General features: G+C 46.0%; 2 protein-coding genes across 2 annotated transcripts in view; one reads left to right on the top strand and one right to left on the bottom strand.

Moving 5' to 3' along the window:
- The window catches only part of LOC125459128 (ras association domain-containing protein 8-like), a 160,783-nt gene that overhangs the window by 109,225 nt on the left and 26,975 nt on the right, over window positions 1-24,583 (bottom strand). The window lies entirely within an intron of this gene.
- The window catches only part of LOC125459153 (lamin-L(I)-like), a 41,593-nt gene continuing 33,276 nt past the window's right edge, over window positions 16,267-24,583 (top strand). The window contains exons 1-5 of the mRNA XM_059651841.1: window positions 16,267-16,272; window positions 16,382-16,515; window positions 16,791-16,979; window positions 18,395-18,488; window positions 21,256-21,438. Coding sequence (XP_059507824.1) covers window positions 16,267-16,272; window positions 16,382-16,515; window positions 16,791-16,979; window positions 18,395-18,488; window positions 21,256-21,438 — 606 coding nt within the window. The remainder of the gene's footprint in view (window positions 16,273-16,381; window positions 16,516-16,790; window positions 16,980-18,394; window positions 18,489-21,255; window positions 21,439-24,583) is intronic.

Raw genomic sequence — 24,583 nt, forward strand, 5'->3', positions numbered from 1 at the left:
GGATGTGACTAAGGTAGTGGACGTCGGCATGTCTATGGATGTTGTTGATTTGATTTCCTGAAGGCATTTGATAATGTCTCACAGAAGAGGCTGTTAACTAAGGAGGAAGCACATATAATGGTCGGTATATCACTGACCTGGCAGTAAAACTGGTGCTGTGACAGGTAACAATAAGTAGGGCCAATGGGAGGTATACAGATTGGCAGGGTGTGACCAATAACCTGCGTAACCGCATCAACTATTCACGTAAAAAGTCATATATTCAAATTTGCTGATGACACAAACTTAAGCATCATTGTTGAGAATTGAGATAATACCATGCGAAGAGGTGTTGATAGAATAACTAAAGGGGCAAAACTGTAACAGATGGATTTCAATGTAAGCAAGTGTGTGTTCATCCATTTTGGACCATAAAAAGGATAGATCAGGGTACTTGGTGGATGGTGTGAAGTTAAGTACAGTGAATGTTTCAAGAGGCTTGGATAGGATCAGGTGCATACATCTTTAAAGTATCAGGAACACGTGCAGAAAATAGGCAAGTTAATGGAGTACAGGCCTTTATATCTCATGGTTGCAGCACTCCCGTAATACTGACCCTGTGACAGTGCAGCACTCCCTCAGGACTGACCCTCTGACAGTGCGGCACTCCCTCAGTACTGACCCTGTGACAGTGCAGCACTCCCTCAGTACTGACCCTCTGACAGTGCAGCACTCCCTCAGTACTGACCCTCTGACAGTGCAGCACTCCCTCAGTACTGACCCTGTGACAGTGCAGCACTCCCTCAGTACTGACCCTCTGACAGTGCGGCACTCCCTCAGTACTGACCCTCTGACAGTGCAGCTCTCCCTCAGTACTGACCCTCTGACAGTGCAGCACTCCCTCAGTATTGACCCTCTGACAGTGCAGCTCTCCCTCAGTACTGACCCTCTGACAGTGCAGTGCTCCCTCAGTACTGACCCTCTGACAGTGCAGCACTCCCTCAGTACTGACCCTCTGACAGTGCAGTGCTCCCTCAGGACTGACACCCTGACAGTGCAGCACTCCCTCAGTACTGACCCTCTGACAGTGCAGCACTCCCTCAGTACTGACCCTCTGACAGTGCAGCACTCCCTCAGTACTGACCCTCTGACAGTGCGGCACTCCCTCAGTACTGACCCTCTGACAGTGCAGCACTCCCTCAGTACTGACCCTCTGACAGTGCAGCACTCCCTCAGTACTGACCCTCTGACAGTGCAGCTCTCCCTCAGTACTGACCCTCTGACAGTGCAGCACTCCCTCAGTACTGACCCTCTGACAGTGCAGCGCTCCCTCAGGACTGACACCCTGACAGTGCAGCACTCCCTCAGTACTGACCCTCTGACAGTGCAGCACTCCCTCAGTACTGACCCTCTGACAGTGCAGCACTCCCTCAGTACTGACCCTCTGACAGTGCAGCACTCCCTCAGTACTGACCCTCTGACAGTGCAGCACTCCCTCAGTACTGACCCTCTGACAGTGCAGCACTCCCTCAGTACTGACCCTCTGAGAGTGCAGCACTCCCTCAGTACTGACCCTCTGACAGTGCAGCACTCCCTCAGTACTGACCCTCTGACAGTGCAGTGCTCCCTCAGTACTGACCCTCTGACAGTGCAGTGCTCCCTCAGTACTGACCCTCTGACAGTGCAGCACTCCCTCAGTACTGACCCTCTGACAGTGCAGTGCTCCCTCAGTACTGACACCCTGACAGTGCAGCACTCCCTCAGTATTGACCCTCTGACAGTGCAGCGCTCCCTCAGGACTGACCCTCTGACAGTGCAGCACTCCCTCAGTACTGACACCCTGACAGTGCAGCACTCCCTCAGTACTGACCCTCTGACAGTGCAGCGCTCCCTCAGGACTGACCCTCTGACAGTGCAGCACTCCCTCAGTACTGACACCCTGACAGTGCAGCACTCCCTCAGTACTGACCCTCTGACAGTGCAGCGCTCCCTCAGGACTGACCCTCTGACAGTGCAGCACTCCCTCAGGACTGACCCTCTAAGCGTGGAGCACTCCCTCAGGACTGACCCTGTGACAGTGCAGCACTCCCTCAGTATTGATACCCTGACAGTGCAGCACTCCCTCAGTATTGATACCCTGACAGTGCAGCACTCCTTCAGTACTGACCCTCTGACAGTGCAGCACTCCCTCAGTACTGATTCCCTGACAGTGCAGCTGTGCCTCAATACTGACCCTCTGACAGTGCAGCACTCCCTCAGTACTGATTCCCTGACAGTGCAGCTGTGCCTCAATACTGACCCTCTGACAGTGCAGTGCTCCCTCAGTACTGACCCTCTGACAGTGCAGTGCTCCCTCAGTCCTGACCCTCCGACAGTGCAGTGCTCCCTCAGTCCTGACCCTCCGACAGTGCAGTGCTCCCTCAGTCCTGACCCTCCGACAGTGCAGCACTCCCTCAGTTCTGACCCTCCGACAGTGCAGTGCTCCCTCAGTCCTGACCCTCCGACAGTGCAGTGCTCCCTGAGTACAGACCCTCCGACGGTGCTCCCTCAGTATTGTGTATTGCATATGAAGTGCAAACGTTACTACCTCGTCAGCCTGGTTCACCCCATTGCCCAATGGTACAGTGCCTCCTTCTGTTTGGTTTGAGAAAATATCAGTAAATGAAATTCTCCCAAACCTCTTCCAGAAATCCTTGTTCCTCCGGCTTCTTTATTTTAACAATAGCTATACTCAGACAAAGACTGCTGTGTTAATAGTCTGGATCGTGTTTTGACATCTCTATCAGTCTGCTCCCCCAATCTCTCTACGTTTCACTTTTCCTCTCCCCTGCTTTCATCCTTCCTACAGCTTTACCCTCCTGAGGTGAATTTCTCAGCTTCATGTTCGACAGAGTCATTTCCGGAGGCTGATACAATTAGCTCAGTGCCTTAGTTGTTGGAATGTCTCTCCTTCCCTTCCCTCTGTCATAGTGTTCTATGGAGCAGACAGACCAGAAAATTATGAGTTTGCTTTCAGATCTGAAGGACCAGTAAATACAGTGACCCTGGATATGTGTATTTATCTGCCAACACCCCTCTGTGCGGAGCAGAGACAGCCAGGGGCAAAGGGACACTGACACACATTTCATTTCCTTCCTTTGTGAGGTTATGATGCGGAGGATTGCTCCTCTGGGACCCTAAGGCAAGGTCCTGCCTCCTGGCTTCCCCCATCTTTTTGTTCACCATGATTCCAAACACAGTCCTCTTCAAAGCGTCTTGCCCCAGCGTCTGGGGAATTGCTTTCGGTCCTGAATTCCAGCTTTTTGAAATACATCTCCCACCCAGATGACACCACTCACTCTCCCTGGGCTGAGGCAATTGACTGATAAATGTTTAACACCAGCTAAGCCCCAGATAACCAAGATCAGGATGAATGGTGAAGTGTTGTCACTGATGTCCCACAGCACCCTTCCAGCTCACCCTCCAGCTTAAAATAAGGCCTTAACCTGTCAAAGTTGCTGCATCTCTGTCTGTCGCGCTCTGTCTCAATTCCCTGCCTTCACTTCCACTGCTGCTTGATCTCTCTCCCTCTCTACGGTTCACACACTGACACACCACACAGGCTGTAATCTACTGAAGCTCCTGGGAGCAAGGATCAAGGCAGGTGAACAGTTAATTGTACAGGAGGCAGCTTACAGACAGCAGGATTAAAGTTGAGCAGTAAGCAGGCAGCACATTAACCTACCGTTAGTGCATCGGCACGTTGTGCAAACTCAGGAAAATACAAGGTCACCAGGTTAAACTGCACCTTTCTGATGTTTTTCTCTCTTACCTTTCTGAGTAAGTAGACTGCAAATGAGAAACACACATCTTTTAAGAATCACATCTGGCCAAAAGTGATGAACAGCAGGTGAGGTCATCCCACCGTTGGATTTGGACCGGGCGCAAGACGCTTAACTTTCATGGGCGGCTTTATTCGATGAGGGGAGAGGAGGTTAGCATTAATTGCAGGTGATGTCTACCTGGGGAGGTCATGGCAATGTCCTCCATCTGCAGGGGAGGAGATCAAAACAGACCTAAGAAGGGCTGTCAAGGGGGTAGGAGGCAGGGCTGGATGATAGTGGGAAGGTGAATGTCCACCAAGGACAGCACAGGCTTGATAGAGGGAAGAGTGAAGTGTAACCAAATGCAGGCCAAGGAGGGGAACATTGAGGATGATGATTGGCAGATCCAGGGTAGAGAGAGACTCAATGGGCATAGGTGCGGACAGCTCTAGGCTGGTAGCAGTGGCTTGAGGATCACAGAAAGAGTAAAGTGATGAGGGGAGAGTTGCAGACAGTGGAGGGAAGGTCAAAGATGACTGCGGGAGCGGATTTTGAAGATCCAAGTGTGTCAGGTGGGAAAAGGGCGACAGAAGTTTAAGTTATTCCTCTCACATGGGTTGAATGACAAAACTGCCTCACGAGGAGTGGATGCCTGGCCAGGTACAGTCTGAATGTAGCAGCAAGACCTTCGACCGTGACCATCTGGTGGGTTCAGTAACTTTCTGCCCAGCCTTGCCATACAATTAGCCGAGCCTAGGAGTGCACATGGCCAATTAATAGGTTGCCTCACTATTGCACCTGGTCAACCATCTCACCTCTGAATGGAGTTCCTGCATGTATGCCAATCCACAATTGGGATACTCATCACTGTGACTAAAACTTGCCTCTTCCACATGCTATCAAACAGTACATAATCACCAGTCTCACACACACACACACACACACATGGCAAAGCACTCACTATGGTCTTCTCACATACAGGCATTCATACACTCAGACAGTATCACACCCACTCATAGAGCAATTACTCACTGCAGCCTTTCACATGTATAGCAATGTACTCGCTACACTCTCTCTCACATACACAGTCACACACTCATTCAAACAAGTACTCACCACAACTAAAGAGCCCTTCACTGCAGGATCTGAAGTGTTTGCTCAGCAATTTGGTTTGCAGCACAGATCAGTCAACAGTGTCAATGCATTGATAACTCAGCACTAAATGGCAATCACAGTCAGTGTGTTTAGAAATGAAAGTGATTGATAACAATGCTAAAATCTTTTCTGCTGTTTGGAGAGGTTACTCTGATAGAGAGGGCAGGGAAAAGTAAAGCTCAGAATCCGCTTCACAACTTCTACAGTGAATAATGCCCTGTGTGTAACAAGTAAACTGATAACATTAAGAACATAAGAAACAAGAGCAGGAGTAGGCCCTACATTCCTTTGAGACCGCTCTGCCGTTCAGCATAATCATTGCTAGTCATTTGCCTAAACTCTAGTTCCCAGTCTGGCCCATATTCCTTAATTTCCTGAGAGACCATATATCTGTCAACCTCAGACTTGGATGTATTCATTGATGGAGCATCCATCCTTAGCTATTAAGAATTCCAAAGATTCACATGCTTCACTAATCAATCAGGTCTTATCCTGAGGTTTTGACAAAAAGCAATAACAACAACTTGTCATTATTTTGCGTCTTTAGTGTTATAAAATGTACAAAGGCACTTCTCAAATTAATAGTTGAGAGGCAATCTTTGACTTCCAGAAAGTTTTGTCAAAGTTCCAAATGAAAGGCTGTTAATTAAATTGAAAACTGCGAATCCAGGATAAATGCTGGAAATGGATGAAATTAGGTAAAAGGCAAAAATGGGTCAGTACCGGCTAGAGGGGCTGCGTCCAGCTGGAGATGGGGACAAGCACAGAATCACAGGAGGCATTATTAAAGTCACGACAGTTTCAATTTCACATCAATGGCCTGGATTCAGCGATTCAATACAAATGATCAGATACTGGAGGGACAGTGAGATCAGCTGGAGGCGGCTCAAAATAGGTTTCATAATAGAACTGTGAGTGATAAAACATAACACAGAGCAAACTAAAATAACTACACAAGAGCTGATGAATAGGTCAACAAGAATCCTCATGTTGAGATCTACAGTCTCGAAATATTGACTGATGGATTGAGAGTCTTTCAAAGATCACTGCCTGATTGAATATCTCCAGGTTTCTCTTTGTTTCACATTTTCAGTATTTCTTGAACTGCACTTGTGACCAACTTGTGTTAACACTTTCATTTTAGTTTTGGAAGCCATTAAATACATTATTGAAACAAGATGTCAGAAATGGCCAACAGGAATTGTGTTGATTTATGTAACTTTCAATAGCTGGGTGGGCCAGATTTACTGTGAATTTTCTACTCTCTGCTGCTGTAGAAATGGATAGAAATATAAAACAAAATTAGTATTTATTATAGGGAAAACTTTGAAACATTGACAGGTTAAATTTTTCTTTTATTTATTCATTAACAGGATGAGGGTGTTGCTGGCAAAGCATTTATTGCCCATTCCTAATTGCAGTTCAGAGTCAACCACATTGCTGTGGGTCTGGAGTCTCATGTAGGTCAGACCTGGTAAGGATGGCAGTTCCTTCCCTAAAGAACAGTAGTGATCCAGATGGGTTTTTCCAACAATCAACAATGGTTTCATGGCCATCATTAGACTCTTTATTGCAGATTTTTTAAAAATTCAAATTCCACCATCTGCTATGATAGGATTCAAACCCAGGTCCTTAGAACATTATCTGGGTCAGAGATAGTAGGAACTGCAGATGTTAGAGAATCTGAGATAACAAGGTGTAGAGCTGGATGAACACAGCAGGCCAAGCAACATCAGAGGAGCAGGAAAGAAATTTTTTCTGAAGAAGGGTCTAGGCCCAAAACATCAGCCTTCCTGCTCCTTTGATGCTGCTTGGCCTTCTGTGTTCAACCAGCTCTACACCTTGTTATCTCACATTATCTGGATCTCTGGGTTAACAGTCCACTGATAATACAACTGGACCATCAGTGATAATATTGATAAAACTTGTTATCAGTGTTCCAGAAAAACTTCTTCAACTGGAGTGTAGCCTAGACCTCACTGAGGAGCAAGGAACCTTGAGAAGAGATTTTAAGTGCTTTAAAGACACACTGTAACAATATTACACATAAACAATTTGCATTCAACTTCAGAGCTCTGAGAGATGGAGAACATTGATTAGTCTCTGATAAATCATTTGAATTTGAAAATCTTCTCAGATAAGAATGTCTTAGGCATAGGCATCCAGTCAAGAGGGCACATCTAATGAGAAAGGGCAAACTTACTCTCAAGAAAGCCAGCAACATATGCAGAAGCTCTGAAGTTGCCAATGATCAGCTGATTTGTGATAATAGGAGACAAGAGAAGGTTTTGCATTATGGCAACAGGCAATCCAGGCAAAATAAGAACAACATATTACAAATGTCATAATCATTGTAAAATACACACTATTAATTTCCAATTTCCAGATCTGATTGTAACATCCGAGACTCTCATGAACTTTCATATTTTTTAAAGAAGGAGGAAACGCTAACTTAAAGTGGCTACTGAAATCATCTGACCAGATTCAGCCAAGTTCATGAAACCAGTTTAAAATAGGCAAAGATGGTCCAAGCTGAATTTATCATTTGATCAATAAGTACCGAAACCCAACCAACTGTGAAGAAACCCTTGTCTCTTATCTTTGATTTACATCATTCTGGAAGTTTCAAATATTTGGATAAAAGTTGCCTGGCGATTATCCAGCTTGAACAAGACAACAATGCCAGGCATGGGGACTCACAAGTGAATTTCAGGCCAACAGAGTAGAGAAGGGACATCGATAACAGCAAGGACTGAAAGATTCGCTCACTCTCCCAGTTTCCTTCTAAACATCTAAATAGTCAGCACAGGTAACATCTATTCACCATGAATTGGAGGTTTCTGCAACTTGTGATACTGCTGAGGTTGTGGGTTCAGATTTAAAACAAAACGCAAGGACTCTCAGAATTTTTAAAAACTGAACATTTGTCACCTTCCTATTACCTTCTCCTTTTAAAACTGTAAACCTGTCTATGTTTGTGTGTTTGATGTCATATTTTATTACTTTTCTTGGTGATAGTAAGGAATAAAATTCCTCCTGCTTTCACTTAAGGAAAACTTGTAACTAGGACTTAGTATTGACTAGTAGCATGTTTTAATTAAAGTGTGATATAGCTGCACACTAGAACAATTAAAAACATTTGCTGTGACTTACCAAAGGCGTTCAAAAGAAATAGAGATATTCATCCCTCTTCCCTGGGTGTAATATTAAAAGAAGAAGAAATACTTGTAGCAGAACCAGTAGAAAGAACAATGCCAAAGGACAAGACATAAATATGACAGTAAATATTGTTGGAGACCTTACCAAAAAAAAGGAACACAAGGGGAAGGCAGGGATCCTACCTGAGAAATGGTAGCAAATGACTCTGATGAATCACTTAACATACAACAAGTTGACATCATCAGGTCTAAAAGAGAAAAATAATTTGTGACTGTTACGATGATGACTGCAGAAGGAGAGTGAAATAGCTTCACAGCAGCCACTATGCCATGTCCATGTTACTCTTTATTTACACGTGGAGAGTCCTTGACACTGATCCAGCTCCCTGCGAGCTAGCTCTTGGCGAGAACAGGATGTTGATACCTCTCTTCTTATCAGTCAGTCAGGGCTCCCTAATTGGATCAGATTAACAGCCCCAATCAGGTAACTCCTAATCTCTTAGGTCCATCTGGTTGATCTCATTACCATCACGACAGACAGCATTACTGAAATTGAACAGTCAATCAGGTACTGGTGATTCAAGCATTAACATGAGCTTTGCAGACCTGTACGATGTATCTCAAGATTGCACTCTTCCTATACTTTTGCGAGCAAACAGTACACTGTACTCCAGCTATGGTCTAACTAATGTCTTGTACAGTTCCATTCCAACTTCCTTGCTCTTGAATTCAATGCCTCAGCCAATAAAGGCAAGTGTCCCACATGAACTTATAACTGTCTTATCTACCTGTCTTGTTGCCTTCAAGGATTTATGATTATGCATACCAAAGTCTCTCTGATGCTATTCGTCCTCAGGTGGCATAGGAAATTTGGTATGTCCATAAAGAACCTTACCCTTTTACAGATGAATCATAGAGAGCATATGATTCAGGTGCCTAATAGCCTGGTATAGCAACTGCTCTGCCCAGGACTGTAAGAAACTACAGAAGGTTGTATGCACAGCTAGATCATCATGGAAGCCAACCTCCCGTCCATGGACTCCATTTACATTTGCTGCTAACATCTTCAAAGATCCATCCCACCTCAGTAATGCTCTCCCACAACCTCTTCCATCAGGCAGAAGATACTGAAACTTGAATGCCAAAAGTTCAAGAACAGTTTCTTCCCTGCCATTATTAAACTGATGATGGACTCTCTAACTTCAAATCATGTTGATCTTGTTAATGTTGATCTTGCTTCATGCACGTCCTTTGCAGTGTAACCTGTACGCCTCACTCTGTCCAAGATTTTTAAACCCTATGATCTGTGTGTCCTTGCTTACTATGATCTGCCTGTACTGCTCACAAACAAAGCTTTCCACTGTACTTAGATACACATGACAATAAATCAGATCAAATCAAATCAAATTTCTTAAGGTCCTACCATTCAATGTGTACTCACTTGCTTTGTTATCTCTCTCAAAAAGCATCACGTTACATTTTTCAGTATTAAATTCCATTCGCCACTGTTGTGCACATCTGATTGGCCCTTCTGTGTAATCCTGAAATCCAAAGCTTTCTTCCATGTATTTTATCACGTGGTGTCATCTGCAAACTTACTGAATTAAAGTCCTGTGTTTGAGTGCAGATTAGAAAAGTACATGACAAACATCAAGGAACCAGCAGTAGATTTTAATCTAAATATCATCTAGAAAAGTCATTTGGGCAAATGTGATCTAGTTGAGGAATTCATAGAATGTTTTTGGGATAGTTTCTTCGAACTGCCTGTTCTGGATCCAACCAGAGAGTAGGCTATACTAGATTTGGTATCATGTAATGAGATAAATTGCAATTTAATCATATCAGTGAAGGCATGCCAAGGTAGAAGTGACCATAAAATGACTGAATTTCACATTCAGATTGAGGGAGAGACGACTGAGTCTGATATTATTTTTTAAAATTTAAGCAAAGAGACTTATGAGGGCCATGAAAGCAGAGCCAGCTAAAGCAAATTAGCAAATTAAGTAAAAGGGCAAGTTAATAGAGATACAGCGAAACATATTTAAGGGGATATTTCATAATATACAGAATGGATACATTTCGATGAGCAAAGGAAAATCAAAGGAATGGATCCATCATCCATGGTTAACTAGAAACTAGAGAATTTCAAACTAAAAGAAAAGCATGTAATATTGCAAAGACAGATGACAGGTCAAAAGATTGCAAACAATTTAAACAGCAGTAAAGAATGACCAAAAAATTAATAGAAAGGAAACTGAGTATGAGAAAAACCTATCTCAAAATATGAAAACACATATTAAGAGTTTATAGAAATGTTTAAAGATTAGAAGTGAATATCAGGCTTGTAGAAAGTGAGACTGGAGAATGAATAATGGAAATTAAGGAAATGGCAGATGAATTGTCAAGGTAGTTTGGATCAGTATTCATTATAGAAGATGCAAAGAAAACCCCTGAAACAGCGACAAATCAGAAAATAGAAGAAAGGGAGGAAGTCCGGAAAATCACACTCATTAGAAAAGTTGTAATGAGTAAATGATTGGGGAGTTGCAGGCTGACAGGTGCCCAGGTCCTGATACATTTCATCCTATGGGCTTAAGAGAAGTGCTAATGAGATAATTGATGCATTGTTTTTAATTTTGCAAAAGTCCATGAATTTGGGAAAGGTCCCATTAGATTGGAAGACATCAAATGTAACTCTTTTATTCACAGAGGGAGGGAGGCACACGGCAGGAAATTGCAGGCCAATTAGCTTAAGATCTGTTGGGAAGATAATTTTAGCTGAATCCAATATGAAAGAAGTTATAACAGGGCATTTGGGTAATTCAGGGTAATCAGACAGGGTCAACATAGGTACGTGAAAGGAAAATCATGTTTGATCTATCTGTTGGAGTTCTTTCCACATGCTGTGGATGTAGGGAACCAGTGGGGGCACTGAAATTTGATTTCCAAAATACATTTGATAAGCCACTACATCCAACGTTATTGTGGAAAATAAAATATTATGGGGTGGGGAGTAGCATATTGGCATGGATAGGAGATTGACTGGCTAATAGGAAGGATAGAGTCGGCATGAATAGATCTTTTTCAAGTTAGCAAGTCAGAATGTGAGGTATGCCTCACATGAGAGGGGGTGGTGCTGGGACTTCTGTTGTTCACAATTGATCAAAATGACTTAGATGAAGGGATAGAAATATGGTTGGCAAATTTGGAGATAACACAAAGATAGGCAGGAATGTAAGTTGTGAAGAGGGCAGAAGTAGGCTAAAATGGGTATAGATAGCTTGAATGACTGGGCCAGGATGTGATAAATAGAATACAATGTGACAAAAAGATGTAAAAGGATGAAGGTTTCCTTGTGCATGAATCACAAAGGTCAGTGTGCAGGTCCAGTAAATAATAAGGAAAACTTCAGTTACACAGGGTACTGGTGAGCACATCGAGAATACTGGTACAGTACTGGTCACCTGGCTGAAGCATTGTGACCCAGTTCAGAGACAGGTATGTTGGGGAGATGCTGTCTAATGAGGAAAGGTTGGAGAGACTGGACCTGGACCTGCTGAAGTTTAGAAGATAAAGAGGAATCTTGATTGAAACATTTAAAATCCTGAGGGGTATTGCTAGGGTACATTTGGAGAGGATGCCTCCTTGTATGGGAGAATCAAGAACCAGGGATCACTCATTTAAAACAGTGTTAAAGGAATTATTTTCCCCCTCTCAGATGGTAACAAGTTTTTGAAACTCTCTTCCTGAAAATTGTTACAGGCAGATTCCTTGTGTATTTTTAAAATAGAGGTAGATAGAATATTGCTAATCAACAGGACAAATGTTTATCAAGAGTAGGAATGCATCTTTGAGGTTCCAATGAGATCAGCTCGCAGGCTGAGTGGCCTGCTCCTGCTCTTAATGTGCATTCTCATATGGAGGGGCATTCTGAGGGAAGGTTGGCTGCAGCGTCAAAGGGGCAAGTACTGAGAGAGACAGTTGCACAGTCACAGCAGTGGTACCAAGGTGAGCTGTACTGAAAGAGGAATGATACTGAGGGCATACTGCACTGTCAGGGTGGTACTGAAGGAGAACCACACTATTGGAGGAGTGAGACTGAGGGCATACTGCACTGTCAGGGTGGTACTAAGGGAGAACCACACTATTGGAGGAGTGATACTGAGGGCATACTGCACTGTCAGGGTGGCACTGAGGAAGCACTGCACTATTGGAGGAGTGATACTGAGGGCATACTGCACTGTCAGGGTGGCACTGAGGAAGCACGGCACTATTAGAGGAGTGATACTGAGGGCATACTGCACTGTCAGGGTGGCACTGAGGAAGCACCGCACTATTGGAGGAGTGATACTGAGGGCATACTGCACTGTCAGGGTGGCACTGAGGAAGCACTGCACTATTGGAGGAGTGATACTGAGGGCATACTGCACTGTCAGGGTGGCACTGAGGAAGCACCGCACTGTTGGAGGAGTGATACTGAGGGCATACTGCACTGTCAGGGTGGTACTGAGGGAGAACCACACTATTGGAGGAGTGATACTGAGGGCATACCGCACTGTCAGGGTGGTACTGAGGGAGAACCACACTATTGGAGGAGTGATACTGAGGGCATACCGCACTGTCAGGGTGGTACTGAGGGAGAACCACACTATTGGAGGAGTGATACTGAGGGCATACCGCACTGTCAGGGTGGTACTGAGGAAGCACGGCACTATTCGAGGAGTGATACTGAGGGCATACTGCACTGTCAGGGTGGCACTGAGGGAGCACGGCACTATTGGAGGAGTGATACTGAGGGCATACTGCACTGTCAGGGTGGCACTGAGGAAGCACGGCACTATTAGAGGAGTGATACTGAGGGCATACTGCACTGTTAGGGTGGCACTGAGGAAGCACCGCACTATTGGAGGAGTGATACTGAGGGCATACTGCACAGTCAGGGTGGCACTGAGGAAGCACCGCACTATTGGAGGAGTGATACTGAGGGCATACTGCACTGTCAGGGTGGCACTGAGGGAGCACCGCACTATTGGAGGAGTGATACTGAGGGCATACTGCACTGTCAGGGTGGTACTGAGGGAGAACCACACTATTGGAGGAGTGATACTGAGGGCATACTGCACTGTCAGGGTGGTACTGACGGAGAACCACACTATTGGAGGAGTGATACTGAGGGCATACTGCACTGTCAGGGTGGCACTGAGGAAGCACGGCACTATTGGAGGAGTGATACTGAGGGCATACTGCACTGTCAGGGTGGCACTGAGGGAGCACCGCACTATTGGAGGAGTGATACTGAGGGCATACTGCACTGTCAGCGTGGCACTGAGGAAGCACCGCACAATTGGAGGACTGATACTGAGGGCATACTGCACTGTCAGGGTGGTACTGAGGACGCACTGCACTATTGGAGGAGTGATACTGAGGGCATACTGCACAGTCAGGGTGGTACTGAGGACGCACTGCACTATTGGAGGAGTGATACTGAGGGCATACTGCACTGTCAGGGTGGCACTGAGGGAGCACCGCACTATTGGAGGAGTGATACTGAGGGCATACTGCACTGTCAGGGTGGTACTGACGGAGAACCACACTATTGGAGGAGTGATACTGAGGGCATACTGCACAGTCAGGGTGGCACTGAGGGAGCACTGCACAATTGGAGGAGTGATACTGAGGGCATACTGCACTGTCAGGGTGGCACTGAGGGAGCACCGCACTATTGGAGGAGTGATACTGAGGGCATACTGCACTGTCAGGGTGGCACTGAGGACGCACTGCACTATTGGAGGATTGATACTGAGGGCATACTGCACTGTCAGGGTGGCACTGAGGGAGCACCGCACTATTGGAGGAGTGATACTGAGGGCAAGATAATAAAATGTGAGGCTGGATGAACACAGCAGGCCAAGCAGCATCTCAGGAGCACAAAAGCTGACGTTTCGGGCCTAGACCCTTCATCAGAGGTAGCTCTGAATCTGATGAAGGGTCTAGGCCCGAAACGTCAGCTTTTGTGCTCCTGAGATGCTGCTTGGCCTGCTGTGTTCATCCAGCCTCACATTTTATTATCTTGGAATCTCCAGCATCTGCAGTTCCCATTATCTCTGATACTGAGGGCATACTGCACTGTCAGGGTGGCGCTGAGGGAGCACGGCACTATTGGAGGAGTGATACTGAGGGCATACTGCACTGTCAGGGTGGCACTGAGGGAGCACGGCACTATTGGAGGAGTGATACTGAGGGCATACTGCACTGTCAGGGTGGTACTGAGGGAGAACCACACTATTGGAGGAGTGATACTGAGGGCATACTGCACTGTCAGGGTGGTACTGACGGAGAACCACACTATTGGAGGAGTGATACTGAGGGCATACTGCACTGTCAGGGTGGCACTGAGGAAGCACGGCACTATTGGAGGAGTGATACTGAGGGCATACTGCACTGTCAGGGTGGCACTGAGGGAGCACCGCACTATTGGAGGAGTGATACTAAGGGCATACTGCACTGTCAGCGTGGCACTGAGGAAGCACCGCACAATTGGAGGAGTGATACTGAGGGCATACTGCACTGTCAGGGTGGCACTGAGGACGCACTGCACTATTGGAGGAGTGATACTGAGGGCATACTGCACAGTCAGGGTGGCACTGAGGGAGCACTGCACAATTGGAGGAGTGATACTGAGGGCATACTGCACTGTCAGGGTGGCACTGAGGGAGCACCGCACTATTGGAGGAGTGATACTGAGGAAACCTTGCACTGACACATGCATTACCTTTTGAATAAGGTGTTAAACTAAGGCCCTACCTGTCCACTCAGCTGGACATGAAAACCACATGACCACTATTTTAAGGAAAAACAGAACATTTCTCCCTGAAGACCTGGACAATACTTATTTCTCTGTTTACAAATCATCCATTCATGATATAACTTTGCTGTTTGTGAGATTTTTCTGTACTCAACAGTGACAATGTTTCAACTACTTCCTTGACTATAATGTGCTTTAGGAAGAATTGATGTTCTGAAAAAGTGCTATAAAAATGTGAGTTTTTAGTTTAAGCCATTGAAGAAGGTGATATAGGAACATTGGGAATACATTGGATTACAATGTTTCTTTTGTGGAAAATAAATACTAGCAGAAACTAGATGGGCTGTGTGGCCTGTCCAAGTTTTGTAATCTTCACAGCATTTGATGGACCAGGGTTATTTCTGTGCTAGTGTATGCTGATGAATGTTCCTGATCATGGGGCACTGAATTTTAACTGGGGGACATGGAAAAGTGGTTCAGTGGTTAACACCACTTCCTCACAGCCACAGGGACCTGGGTTTGATTCCACTATCTGTGTGGAGATTGCATAATCTCTCTGCGTCTGTGTGGGAGTCCTCTAGGTGCTCTGGTTTCATCCCACTATCCAAAGACGTGTAAGTTAGGTGGATTATCCATTGGAAATGCAGTGTTACAGGTAGGGGTGTGGGTCTGGGTAGGAGGATTGGTGTGGACTCAGTTAACTAAAAGGCCTGCTTCCGCACTCTAGGGATTCTATGATTCAAGACATGCTCAGCCTTATCAGGTAAGTAAGGGCTTGTTGGGAGAGTTTGAAATTTTAAACCCTAGAAGAGACTGATATTGGAACATGGCTGTGTGCTCCACAATATTTACATTCTACAGTTACCAACATCTAATGAGCAGTCATTGTGGAATTTTCGAAGGTGACTGATCGTAAATTACCTTCTTGCTTTGACTCACAGGGTCACGACTCTTGGTCACCTCTGACACAGCAGCTGGGAAATGAATTGGAAACTCACAAACCGGTTCAATTCATAAACACAAATAAATCCACCAGTAATCAGATTATCCTCTTGGCCTCAGATTCCACTATCTGTGTGGAGATTGCATATTCTCTCTGCGTCTGTGTGGGAGTCCTCTAGGTGCTCTGGTTTCATCCCACTATCCAAAGACGTGTAAGTTAGGTGGATTATCCATTGGAAATGCAGTGTTACAGGTAGGGGTGTGGGTCTGGGTAGGAGGATTGGTGTGGACTCAGTTAACTAAAAGGCCTGCTTCCGCACTCTAGGGATTCTATGATTCAAGACATGCTCAGCCTTATCAGGTAAGTAAGGGCTTGTTGGGAGAGTTTGAAATTTTAAACCCTAGAAGAGACTGATATTGGAACATGGCTGTGTGCTCCACAATATTTACATTCTACAGTTACCAACATCTAATGAGCAGTCATTGTGGAATTTTCGAAGGTGACTGATCGTAAATTACCTTCTTGCTTTGACTCACAGGGTCACGACTCTTGGTCACCTCTGACACAGCAGCTGGGAAATGAATTGGAAACTCACAAACCGGTTCAATTCATAAACACAAATAAATCCACCAGTAATCAGATTATCCTCTTGGCCTCAGCATACCAGCAGAGGTAAGATTAATCCTTCTGTGTGGTCTGATTGTAAACAATGTTTCAACAACTAGGCTGAGCTGTAGTCTCCTCACATGGTGATTGATATTGATGAAGGACAAAAGGCTAAATCCCAAAATGAAATATCCTGGTTACCCAGGTAGAATGTGTCTGTAGACCTTAGAGAAACCTAGACTTGGGACATTTAGACAGGGTTAGAGATATAAGGTAATGATTACACTGATTCTGCTGTCTATTCCGACTGCATCTCTGATAATTCCCATTGTCATTTGCAGGGTCATCGTACTGAACAGAGAAATTGAGAGAAAAAAACAGGAGATCCAGAGACTGAAAACACTGATTGCTGACAGACACACTGAGCTCCTGACTGCGCATCATCCTGTGACAAAACCTTCAAAACAGTTCATGTCAACTTGGCTTGAAGTGCAAGATGTAAAGACTACCTTGACTGAGCTACAAACAATGTAAATACCACTGTTTTACTTGGTGTATTATTTGGGTCAGTAAAACAGATTAGATGTGGTTTTAGCCTGTCCTGACCACCCAGATGTCACTTCGAAGATACCTCAGCCTTCTGCCTCGTCTAATAACTGTCTAGAAATTGAGTTCCAGGACTGGTAGATCAGATCAAAAAGGATTGCACCATAAATGCACCAATCTGAGTAAGCCTGTTAATATGGAGGGCATTTCAGAATATGGTGGGTTCCAATTTCACCTTCATCAACATACCTTCCACCTGCTTCCTTCTTGTTTGGGATGTGAGCATGTTAGCAAAGCTCCTGTTACTTATCCCCTTCAGCCTTGAGAATGCATTAGGTAGTTTGGGAGATGATGGTTGTATTATTGCTGAACTGTTAATCCAGAAACCCAGCTAATGTTCTGGGGACCTGGGTTCAATTTCTGCCATGGCAGTTGGTGCTGAAATTTGAATTTAGTAACAATTTGGAATTAAATGTCTAATGATGACCGTGAATCTGTTGCCAGTTACTGGAAAACCCATCTGAGTCACTAATGTCTTTTAGGGATGGAAACTGCCAGCCTTACCTGGTCTGGCCTACATTTGACTCCAGACCCTCAGCAATGTGTTTAACTCTTAACTGTCCTTTTGGTAATCAGAGATGGACAATAAATGCTGGCCTAGCCAGTGACACTCTCATCCCATGAATGAATAAAACAAAATTAGAGGTAGCTCAGAGAAGTTGAGAGAAGGCTGAGTAGATTGAGGTTCTCTTTAATGGATTTCACAAGAATATGCAGTGATTTTATTGAAACACATAGAGGCTCAGTGGGATAGAGGCTGCGAGGATGTTTTCTTTTGCACAGGGTCTAGAATCTGTGAGCTCAGTATAAAAATAAGAGGTCTCCCAATTTAGATGGCGATGAATAGGACTTTTTTCACTGAGACATTCACTAGTAATTTAAATTCTTTTCCATAGACAGCAGTAGAAGTTGGATCTTTGAAGATATTCAAGCCTGTGTTTGACAGGTCTTTGATCAGCGAGGGAGGAAAGTGTTATGTGGTGAGGCAGGAAAATGCCTGAAAATGCCAGGAAAATGCCATGAAAATGAAGTCAAATCAGCCATGATTTACTCAAATGAAAGAGGAAGCTTGATGGGCTAAATAGCCTACTCCTGCTCCTTTTTCTTACGATCTTATAATCTATAGGTTACATGACAAGTTGTCTATATCTATATCAGATGATTCAGCCTCAGCACCATTTCAGCACTGCTCTCTGAGGAATATTCAGTTCAGGAGATGACGAGCCAATTGATGTTGTAAGCAGTTTGTGAAAGCTCCTATAAAGCATTCTCTTCATGCCTCAATGAATCTTTATTGAAAAAAGGTGTATAACTATTGTGTAATATTCTCTTGGGAAAGGTACGAAGAAGAAGCAGCTCAGAACATCGGGCTGTGCAAACAAATACAACACCTGAATCAGCAGCTGGAGCTACAGAGTGAGCAGCAGAGCAAGGTAAATGATGGCAGTGCAGCAGATTGTTTCATAGTTTATCATCCATGTGTTACGCTTCCCAATGTTCTACCTTCCTGTCCTGAAGGCTTTAGTTCCACACCCAGCAAACCTTTTTATGATGTGGAGGTGCCAGTGTTGGACTGGGGTGGACAAAATCAGAAGTACCACGACATGAGGTTACAGTCCAACAGGTTTATTTAGAATCTCACAAGCTTTTGGAGTGCAGCCCCTTTGTCAGGTGCAGTGAGAGACCAGGGCATACACACACAGAGTTTATAGGCAGGGAGATCAAGGGCAGAGAGATTAAAAGATCATACAAATGGTGTGAGTGCAATGTCATACAATAAGTCTCTGTGGGTGACCAAGAGTGTTAGACAGTGAGTAAAGTGTCAACAACTGAATAACCAGTGAAGGGATGACCTATAATCTGATTAAATGAGGCAGAGAGATAATTTAAAAAATATTAAAAATAAGGTGGTGCTGGAGACAAACTAAATGATTAGAATCACATGCCAAATTCAAAACTATACAAAGTAGTTAAGGTAGATTTTATGGATATAGAACAGTGTGGTGGGGTCACATGGAGTGTGACATGAAACCAAGATCACATTTGAGGCTGTCTTCATGGGTTCAGGACCTAGCTTCAGCTTCTGCTCAGTGATTCTGCATTGTGTAACTTGAAGGCCACCCTGGAGGACACTTACCTAAAAATTGGAGGCTGAATGTCCTTGACCGCTGAAGTGTTCTCTCACTGGGAGGGAACATCATTGTCTGGCGATTGTTGCCTGTTGGCCATTCATCTGTTGTTGTAGCGTCTGCATGGTCTCACCAATATGCCATGCCTCAGGGCATCCTTGGCTGCAGTGTATGAGATAGACAACATTGGCTGAATCACATGTGTAGCTGCTGTGTATGTGGTGGGTGGTGTTCCACATGTGATGGTAGTGTCCATGTCAATGATCTGACATGTAATGCTGAGGTTGCCATGGCAGGGTTGTGTAGTGCTGAAGTCGATGTTGTCCTGAAGGCTGGTTGCTTCGCTATGAATGCAGTCTGTCTAAAGTTTGGAGGTTGTCAAAGGCTGCGAAGAAGATGGTGTTTTTTTCTCCGCTCTGGGAAGTATTGGACAATGAAGGGTACTCTATCAGTCATATCCTGTGTCCAATCTCTGAGGAGTTGCCGCGGTTTTTCACTGTGGCATGTCAGAACTGGCAATTGTGAGTTGAGCATTGTATTCCATTCTTATGAGGGCGTCATTCAAAATCTTTGAGTGTCTCTTCCAATCCTCCTCATCTAGAAGATTCTGCGTATGTACAGGTCTTGTATGTAGGGCATGGCTTTTTTAATATGTTTACTGCGGAAGTTAGAGAACTGTAGCATCATGAGGTTATCTGTGGCCTTGCGGTAAAGTGAGGTACTGAGGTGCCTGTCTTTGATGGCGATGCGTGTGTCCAAGAATGAAGCTGATTCTGAGGAGTAGTCCATGGTATGTCTGCCAGTAAGATGAAACTTGTTGATATTGCTATGTAGTCATTTCGGTGATTCCTCGCCATGAATCCAAAGGAAGAAAATGTCGTTAATATATCTGGTGTTTAGCACTGGTCATGGTGGGGGATGCTGGTGTGGAGTGCCAAAACATCCATTCTGACGGGGAAATTTCCTGGTTCGACCGGTGCTGAGTTTCGGTAAGAAACCTGTAGTGTTGCAACAGAAGCTCGGGGACCAGACTTGCACCCAATATGCCTACAGGTGACCTGACCACCCTGTTCTGTATCTGTAAAATCTTCCTTACCATCCTGTTTTGACAACATCACCTTGATAAATTGTTATGATCTCTTTACTTTAATTAGTTTGTACAGTTTTGAATTTGGCATGCGGTTCCAATCATTTAGTTTGTCCCTAGCACCACCTTATTTTTAATTTTTTGTAATTGTCTCTCTGCCTCAATTAATTGGATTATAGGTCATCCCTTCACTGGTTATTCAGCTGTTGACACTTTACACATCATTTTTGTCACACTCTTGGTCACCCACAAAGACTTATTATCTGACATTGCATTCACACCATTTGTATGATCTTTTGATCTCTCTGCCTACTCTGTGCTCTTCTCTCTCACTGCGCCTGACTAAGGGGCCGTGCTACGAAAGCTTGTGATTTCAAATAAACCTGTTGGACTGTAACCTGGTGTCGTGTGGCTTCTGACTTTGCCTGAGAATGGTTCACCATGTGAAACCCAGAGCATCATCATGGGAGCAGTACATTGCACCAGACGGTGACTCAATGGGTAACACTCTTCCTCCTGAGGCTGAAATGTGAGGCATCATGTCCAACTTGAATGTATAATAATCGAGACTAACAATTCAAAGCAGTATTGAGGGAGTGCTGCACTGCTAGAAATGCTATTCTTTTGGGTAAGAAGCCAAACAGAGAGTCTAGTTTGCTTTCTCATATGGATGTAGACGGCCCCATCGCCACGCTTAAAGCAAAGAAGTAGGGTTCTCCCTGGCATCCTGGACAAAGCTTCAATCAGTATCACTGAAACAGATAACTGCTCATAATTCCATTGTATTTTGTGGGATCTTACCGTGCAGAAATGGACAACCAGGTTTCCAAAATTACAACAGTAACTATACTTCAAAAGTTTTTAATTGGCTGCAAAGAGCTTTGGGAAGTCATGAGGCTGTGAAATGCACGATGGTAATGCAATAGTAATGAAAAAGCAGTTGAAATGATCACAGCTTTATATTTTCAACATTGTGTCCCACAGGATTTACAATTCATGAGTAAAAGAATTGAAAGGTCAAAAGCTTTGGTGCAGCAACTTGATGAGCGAGTTGGAAGGGGTTACGATGAAGCAGCTTTGAAAAACATGCTGGAATTGTTGAAGGAGACAAGTGAATTTGAATGGAAGATGTTTCAGGAGAGCATGGCGCAGGTTTACGATCAAAATGTATGCTCAAACATTTTTTAACCGAGTAATTTTGTCAAATTTTAATACAATAAAATGACTACAAACAGGAGGATAATAAAATGTGAGGCTGGATGAACACAGCAGGCCAAGCAGCATCTCAGGAGCACAAAAGCTGACGTTTCGGGCCTAGACCCTTCATCAGAGAGGGGGATGGGGTGAGGGTTCTGGAATAAATAGGGAGAGAGGGGGAGGCGGACCGAAGATGGAGGGAAAAGAAGATAGGTGGAGAGTAGAGTATAGGTGGGGAGGTAGGGAGGGGATAGGTCAGTCCAGGGAAGACGGACAGGTCAAGGAGGTGGGATGAGGTTAGTAGGTAGGAGATGGAGGTGCGGCTTGGGGTAGGAGGAAGGGATGGGTGAGAGGAAGAACAGGTTAGGGAGGCAGAGACAGGTTGGACTGGTTTTGGGATGCAGTGGGTGGAGGGGAACAGCTGGGCTGGTTGTGTGGTGCAGTGGGGGGAGGGGGCGAACTGGGCTGGTTTTGGGATGCAGTGGGGGAAGGGGAGATTTTGAAGCTGGTGAAGTCCACATTGATACCATTGGGCTGCAGGGTTCCCAAGCGGAATATGAGTTGCTGTTCCTGCAACCTTCGGGTGGCATCATTGTGGCAGTGCAGGAGGCCCATGATGGACATGTCATCTAAAGAATGGGAGGGGGAGAGGAAATGGTTTGCGACTGGGAGGTGCAGTTGTTTATTGCGAACCGAGTGGAGGTGTTCTGCAAAGTGGTCCCCAAGCCTCTGCTTGGTTTCCCCAATGTAGAGGAAGCCAACCGGGTACAGTGGATGCAGTATACCACATTGGCAGATGTGCAGGTGAACCTCTGCTTAATGTGGAAAGTCATCTTGGGGCCTGGAATAGGGGTGAGGGAGGAGGTGTGGGGGCAAGTGTAGCATTTCCTGCGGTTGCAGGGGAAGGTGCCGGGTGTGGAGGGCAGTGTGGAGCGAACAAGGGAGTCATGGAGAGAGTGGTCTCTCCGGAAATCAGACAAGGGTGGGGATGGAAAAATGTCTTGGGTGGTGGGGTCGGATTGTAGATGGCGGAAGTGTTGGAGGATGATGTGTTGTATCCGGAGGTTGGTGGGGTGGTGTGTGAGAACGAGGGGGATCCTCTTTGGGCGGTTGTGGCGGGGGCGGGGTGTGAGGGATGTGTTGCGGGAAATGTGGGAGACGCGGTCAAGGGCATTCTCGACCACTGTGGGGGAAAGTTGTGGTCCTAGAAGAATTTGGACATCTGGGATGTGCGGGAGTGGAATGCCTCATCATGGGAGCAGATGTGGCGGAGGCGGAGGAATTGGGAATAGGGAATGGAATTTTTGCAGGAGGGTGGGTGGGAGGAAGTGTATTCTAGGTGGCTGTGGGAGTCGGTGGGCTTGAAATGGACATCAGTTACAAGCTGGTTGCCTGAGATGGAGACTGAGAGGTCCAGGAAGGTGAGGGATGTGCTGGAGATGGCCCAGGTGAACTGAAGGTTGGGGTGGAAGGTGTTGGTGAAGTGGATGAACTGTTCGAGCTCCTCTGGGGAGCAAGAGGCGGCGCCGATACAGTCATCAATGTATCGGAGGAAGAGGTGGGGTTTGGGGCCTGTGTAAGTGCGGAAGAGGGACTGTTCCAGTAACCTACAAAGAGGCAGGCATAGCTGGGGCCCATGTGGGTGCCCATGGCCATCCCCTTAGTCTGTAGGAAGTGGGAGGAATCGAAAGAGAAGTTGTTGAGGGTGAGGACGAGTTCGGCTAGGAGATGAGCCTCCTGCAGTGCCACAATGATGCCACCCGAAGGTTGCCGGAACAGCAACTCATATTCCGCTTGGGAACCCTGCAGCCCAATGGTATCAATGTGGACTTCACCAGCTTCAAAATCTCCCCTTCCCCCACCGCATCCCAAAACCAGCCCAGTTCGTCCCCTCCCCCCACTGCACCACACAACCAGCCCAGCTGTTCCCCTCCACCCACTGCATCCCAAAACCAGTCCAACCTGTCTCTGCCTTCCTAACCTGTTCTTCCTCTCACCCATCCCTTCCTCCCACCCCAAGCCGCACCTCCATCTCCTACCTACTAACCTCATCCCACCTCCTTGACCTGTCCGTCTTCCCTGGACTGACCTATCCCCTCCCTACCTCCCCACCTATACTCTACTCTCCACCTATCTTCTTTTCCCTCCATCTTCGGTCCGCCTCCCCCTCTCTCCCTATTTATTCCAGAACCCTCACCCCATCCCCCTCTCTGATGAAGGGTCTAGGCCTGAAACGTCAGCTTTTGTGCTCCTGAGATGCTGCTGGGCCTGCTGTGTTCATCCAGCCTCACATTTTATTATCTTGGATTCTCCAGCATCTGCAGTTCCCATTATAACTGATACTAACAGGAGGAGGCTGTTTAGCATTCCCAAGTCCAGGCAAATTTGCAAAGATAAACATTAATAAAGCAACATCGAGCTGTGAAGGGGAGACGGTCCACACGGAGCTGTGAGGGGAGAGGGTCCACATGGAGCATTGAGGGGAGAGGGTCCACACCGATCTGTGAAGGGGAGAGGGTCCACACCAAGCTGTGAGGGGAGAGGGTCCACACCGAACTGTGAGGAGAAGCGGGTCCACACGGAGCTGTGAGGGGAGAGGGTCCACACCGATCTGTGAAGGGGAGAGGGTCCACACCAAGCTGTGAGGAGAGAGGGCCCATACGGAGCTGTGAGGGGAGAGGGTCCGCACCGAGCTATGAGGGGTAGCGAGTCCACACTGAGCTGTGAGGGGAGAGAGTCCACACCAGCTACGAGGGGTAGAGGGTCCACACTGAACTGTGAGGGGAGAGGGTCCACTCAGAGCTGTGAAGGGGAGAGGGTCCACACGGAGCTGTGAGGGGAGAGGGTCCACTCGGAGCTGTGAAGGGGTGAGGGTCCACTCAGAGCTATGAGGGGAGAGAGCCCACACCAGCTGTGAGGGGTAGAGGGTCCACTCAGAGCTATGAGGGGAGAGGGTCCACTTGGAGCTGTGAAGGGGAGAGGGTCCACATGGAGCTGTGAGGGGAGAGGGTCCACATTGAGCTGTGAGGGGAGAGAATAGTCTGCAGTTTGAGGAATCAAGTTGCGCTATATACTGTGCTTTGTGGAATCAAAAGCTGATGGTCCCTGGACATAG

This window comes from Stegostoma tigrinum, chromosome 17 (genome assembly GCF_030684315.1).
Source record: "Stegostoma tigrinum isolate sSteTig4 chromosome 17, sSteTig4.hap1, whole genome shotgun sequence".
NCBI lineage: Eukaryota > Metazoa > Chordata > Chondrichthyes > Orectolobiformes > Stegostomatidae > Stegostoma > Stegostoma tigrinum.